The sequence below is a fragment of the Sinocyclocheilus grahami genome, unplaced genomic scaffold, assembly GCF_001515645.1.
Source record: "Sinocyclocheilus grahami isolate Dianchi unplaced genomic scaffold, SAMN03320097.WGS_v1.1 scaffold535.1, whole genome shotgun sequence".
Classification (NCBI taxonomy): Eukaryota; Metazoa; Chordata; class Actinopteri; order Cypriniformes; family Cyprinidae; genus Sinocyclocheilus; species Sinocyclocheilus grahami.
In genome coordinates this window covers 1,846,071-1,851,681 of record NW_015505714.1, presented here as the reverse complement: position 1 = coordinate 1,851,681, position 5,611 = coordinate 1,846,071, and the positions used below count along the sequence as shown (strand labels likewise).

The following is a 5,611-nucleotide window of genomic DNA, read 5'->3' as shown; positions in this document are numbered from 1 at the left end:
GCTCAGGGACAGAGTTAAAAAATAAATTGCAACCACTGCTTCCTGATGTCATCTGCTTTCGGAAGCCCAAACAAAGACCACGGAGGTGAAAAAAACAGCGTTTCAGGCAGTCGCTCACAGGACGAAGCGCAGCGTTAAAATTCAAATACATAATTTTCTATGAGTGTAGGCACACCGGCTGCGCCGTTCAGCGTCTGTCCGCAGCGCCCAGCAACATCTTGTTGTACTTGTAAGAATGGTTTTAGACATGCCGAAAATTTGAAGCTACTTCGTTTTCTCTGATGCACTAACTCTGCAGCAGCAATTCTTCTTCGTCGTCTCATCTGATGCACTCACGCAACCAAGCGTTCTAACCACAACCTCGCCCCTCCCCACCCCCCAACCATTTGAATTTCTGTAGGTGGGAATTATTTTGAATGATATTCTAATGGGCCGCTTTGTGATATCAAAAAGCCCGGAAAACAAACGCTGTAGTCCAAACGAGCCGTTCGTTGTAGTTCTTGAAAAGGGATTTTTTAAAAACGAAACATCTCCCTCTGGAGTGGACTTTGAGATTTTTAACTTTCTAGATCTTTTTTAAACCCAAACATACACACTACACACTGACTAAAATTAAAAAAAAGTGAAAAAGCATAATAGGACCCCTTTAACTTCCCTTTAAGGTAGCGTTTGTCAGCATCTGCAGAAACTTCTGGGACTGTGGGCTTGTGTCTCTCGATGACATCTCAGTGACCCTTGGAGACTGTCGGGTTACTACAGGTACTTCTACCCTTTTGACATTGAGAAAAAGCCCTGTTCAGATGGTAATTGTGTTTCATGGTGATGTAAGTTAATCCCAGCTTTTACAGGGTGATTTTATCGCCATTTTTGCTCCCACCGCCCACAAGACAATTACTGGTTGAATCAGCTACTGTTTTTAACAAACACCAGGGTCATGTGGTACCGTCCAAATCCACATTTCTAAATTTAAAAGCATGAATTATTCCTAAAGGCATTTTGGAGATCCTTTTTGACTACTGCCAAGTGCCATATGGTCACACTGTGTGGTATTGTGTGTATTTTTAGTACAGCAGAGGCTTGTATCACATAAATCTTGAAATTATTCACATTAAGCTTCATGGCTGCTTCACCACTGTGTGATAGTAAACGGTCAAATTACATAAACCTGGATGGGTGTTTGTTCTTCCTTTTAATAATAAAAGTGACTCACATGGGTTCGTCTAAAACTGTCCCCATATTTAGAATTGTCCAAACCATAACATTGTGTTTAACCCAGTTGCTTTTATGGAAGTAAACCCCATGACTTAAGCAGATGATTGTTCTAATAAAGGGTAAACTGTATTACTTGCTTGGCAGAAGCACGTTTTAAACAATGTGGCTTAGGAAATGGGCAAGGCCCTTGTCTAAGTTTCTTAAATATTCTGTTTATAGACATATATTACATGCCAATGGAGAACATCTGCCCTCACAAACATAGGCATTAAATGGGCAGTGCCGGCTGCGGTGGACAGAAATAGACAATCTTTTAACCATTTCACTCAGATGTAAAAAAGCCTAATATGGTGGAAGTTTACCATTCCAAAGCAGGTCACCCTTTTTGTGCTCTGTTTAGGACCTTTGAATCCACCTCCTGGACATTGTAGCTTTGAAACTGGGGACTGCGGCTATACCCAGAAAAAGAAAGCTAAGAAAGGACATTGGTTACGGATCAGGGGACAGACCCCCACATCTTACACAGGACCCCAGGGGGACCACACCTTAGGGGTAGGTGAGTCAAATTTATGTTTCAGCATGAAATGCTTTATTAACATTGCTGATGTCATGCACACTAAGTCTTTCCTGCTCTGACTTCAAGGCTACTACATGTACATTGAGGCGTCTCACATGTTACCCAAGCAGTCGACCGGGCTCATGTCCACTGAGCTGAGGGGTTCAACCGGACCTCATTGTCTGATCTTCTTCTACCACATGTATGGCTCAGGCACAGGAACTCTGAACGTCCTGCTGCATAAGGGGGACAGGGAGAGATTGCTTTGGACAAGACAAGGAGAACAAAGTGTGTCCTGGATGAAGGCCACGGTGGATTATGAGTGTTACACAAGGCACTGGGTTAGAGACACACTCTTACTCTCTTTGTTCTTGAAAGATGTCTTTGAAAAACATCTTTTATAATGTCAATATCAAAGTAACCATTTGATCGCTCAGGTAATGGTACTTGAGGTGCCAAGAAACTGATGGAGTGTCACTTTGAACATTACTGTGTTGCTTTTTTTTGCATGTAAAAATTCACTGAAAGGTTTAATGTCTCCCTAATTGTTTGCAGATTATATTTGAAGCTGTCAGAGGATCCTCAATAAGGAGTGACATTGCAATTGATGATGTTGTGTTTAAAAAGGGACCGTGCAAAGGTGAGTGAACAGTTTAGTTCCACCAAAATGACAATGCAGCGTTTTAAATATATATTTTTCTAAATAAAAGTTTTTAATGACTGCAGTGGCATAAAAAAGTCAAAATATCTGATCTTTGAAGAGACTCATTGACTTTGACATTCATGAGGGTCTGCAGGGATCCTCCTTCCATGTTGGTTGGACCACATGACCAAATGTGTAATAAAACTACTACACACACACACACACACACACACACACACACACACACACACACACACACACACACAGTAGTACTTTTTACTACCGTATTGTTTTAAGTTATGTATAATATATTATATGTTTATAAAATGTACATGACTAATTATTTAGTCATATTTAGTAATTTAGTAATTAATTATGAATTAACATTTAGTAATAATCATACTTTTAATAATAAGATAAGATTATGATTATGCCAAACTTATAAATAAATTATAAGAATTTCTTAAAAATATGCACAAAATATACAAAAAAGAGACATACTCACCATAAAAGATTAATATGTGAACTGCATTTTAAGTTAACTTTTTTATATTTATATTTTGTCAATTTCTTTCTATTAAGCATTTTATATTTTTGAATAAAATAATAGATGTCATGCTCTAAAAAAACTACTCCACACACACACACACACACACACACACACACACACACACACACACACACACAGTAGTACTTTTTACTACCGTATTGTTTTAAGTTATGTATAATATATTATATGTTTATAAAATGTACATGACTAATTATTTAGTCATATTTAGTAATTTAGTAATTAATTATGAATTAACATTTAGTAATAATCATACTTTTAATAATAAGATAAGATTATGATTATGCCAAACTTATAAATAAATTATAAGAATTTCTTAAAAATATGCACAAAATATACAAAAAAGAGACATACTCACCATAAAAGATTAATATGTGAACTGCATTTTAAGTTAACTTTTTTATATTTATATTTTGTCAATTTCTTTCTATTAAGCATTTTATATTTTTGAATAAAATAATAGATGTCATGCTCTAAAACGTATACAATAAAAAATTTATTTCAATTAATATGAATGGTTACACAAATGTCTTCTTGTGTGCTGTAGTATGTGAAGTCAAACGCATAACCTGAAAGTTGAACAGTAAGTGTCAGTTGTTCATGCGTCGACAGGGGCGTGTCCAGGGTTTTATACTCAGGGTGGCAAAGGGGGGCAAGAGCAGAAAGAGGGGTGGCAAATAGACTTGCCAAGTAACACCAGTTATAGCTGTTACGAGGAACGATTGGTATACAATTTTATATCAATCTAAAGGGGAAAACAATGAAACTTGACAACAATAGTTCCTATAATAATGTCCTAACAAACAGAATCGTTTTAAATAAAGTATAGTTGTCAATTAAGTCTGTGCAATGTCTCTCTACTAATAATGAAGCTGTGGGTTTAAATTACTTCAAAAACAAAGAAATATATGCTATAACGTTTCAGTTTATAAGCTGTTTTATTGATCACTGGACAACATTGACAATTCGTTTTGTTTCTGTGTGCGCGTGATCCTGGATATGCAAGCCACTGTCTGTATACATGTGTGTGTGTGTGTGTGTGCACGTGTGCTGCAATCAGGCAGCACCAGTTTAGAACGGCTATTAGAAAAGCCTGTTGTCTTTGCTGTACAATAAAATGTGCAATCACCTAATCAATATTCCTTAAGAACTATGCAGAACTTCCCACACTTGTCCATCGACGTCTTCATAACTTTCACCTTCTTTCTGATTTGAGTTATCCATTAGTGTCAAGCTAGCTAATGGTTATTTTATCGTGTGAATTCTTGCTAAAGCTAGCAGTTGTATAATGGGCTGCTGGAATTAACTGTGCTCGTGGTGGAGTGGCAGTGGAGCGCTATCTAAGCGAGCGAAAACCTGAAACTCTGACTTTCCAAAAATTCTTGTTCTGTCAAAATCACGCTGCTCTGCTCCACTCACATACTCTGCTTTGGGGTGGCAAAGCTCATTTTTAGGGTGGCAATCGCCAGCCTTGTGGACACACCTCATCTTCTTTTATTTGATGTATTGCAGTAGGTTGTGTGAGGTGAGATCAGGTGACTCCACTGCAGTAATAGCAGGTGGGGGGAGCATGTGCTTTTTTACTGCAGGTCTCATTGGGGTTTGTCTATGAAGGGATCACATAGGCCTACTGTTACTGCAGCTATCTGAATCTGTTAACAGCAGCAGTAATATGGCAGCCTGTAAGACACAGAATGTATTTGTACATATTATGCTTATAATACATATAAATCTCTCTCTATTTATTTCTCTCTTTCTCTAGATCCTGGAGACAGCATCCCATACTCAGGATTTTTTGAAAATTTGAATGAAATTGAATACTGAGTGAGGCCCAGGAATGCTGATATGTGTTTGTTTTTATTTGTGTGTCACTGGGGAAGGGGAGACTGGGAGAAAGAAAAGAACATTTGATACCTAGACTCAACAGTGTTCTGCAGATTCTGGTCATGCATGACTACATGGAAAGGCACACTCTTCGTTGTTCTTTCTTATAAGGTGGTATGCTGTGTCTAGATCTCGATATAGCCTGATATTTTTGGATCATTGGGACAGCGACTGTCTTATTTTTGTGTATTTTGTTTAGAGATTATCAGAAAAGACTTTTAATTTTTGTAATGTGTTGACATTGCTCAGCAGCATGCTGCTAGGTAGCAACAATTTTCCATTTCTGTTTGCAGAGGTGAACGTTTTCTTGTTTGTTTTTACACTGATCAGTGTCTAGGGTAAAAACAGGTTTGGACTAATGCCAGAGTTCAGGTCATGGGTTGTATACATTCTCACTCACAGTGTTTCATTTATTAAACAACTTTTTAAAAGGAAAACGTCTTTGTCAGTTCTTGTAGATTCCCATTAGAATCACAATACTGTAAACTTACACTTAAATATTAATTTCTTGCAATCTCTCATAAGGCTTCTGGAAATACAAGTGAAGCTGTTGATACTGTTTTACAATGAGAAATCAATATAAAATGATTTTTTTTTTCTTATAATTTACTCCCATCTAGTGGAATACTTGTGTTATGGAACATACAAAACCTGGTTGAAACGTTTTTCGAAATTATGGTAAAATACCATTCTAAACGCTAACTAATACAACTAAATATTCTTTATTTTCCTGACTTACATACAGACC

At 37.1% G+C, this 5,611-nt stretch overlaps 1 protein-coding gene across 1 annotated transcript in view; it reads left to right on the top strand.

Annotated features, from left to right (window-relative positions):
• mamdc2a (MAM domain containing 2a) overlaps nucleotides 1-4,867 on the top strand; it is a 23,101-nt gene extending 18,234 nt beyond the window's left edge. The window contains exons 10-14 of the mRNA XM_016238281.1: nucleotides 663-759; nucleotides 1,613-1,768; nucleotides 1,856-2,109; nucleotides 2,324-2,408; nucleotides 4,742-4,867. Of these exons, the coding sequence (XP_016093767.1) occupies nucleotides 663-759; nucleotides 1,613-1,768; nucleotides 1,856-2,109; nucleotides 2,324-2,408; nucleotides 4,742-4,803 (654 nt within the window). The 3' untranslated portion in view covers nucleotides 4,804-4,867. The remainder of the gene's footprint in view (nucleotides 1-662; nucleotides 760-1,612; nucleotides 1,769-1,855; nucleotides 2,110-2,323; nucleotides 2,409-4,741) is intronic.
• Nucleotides 4,868-5,611: the final 744 nt, after the last annotated feature.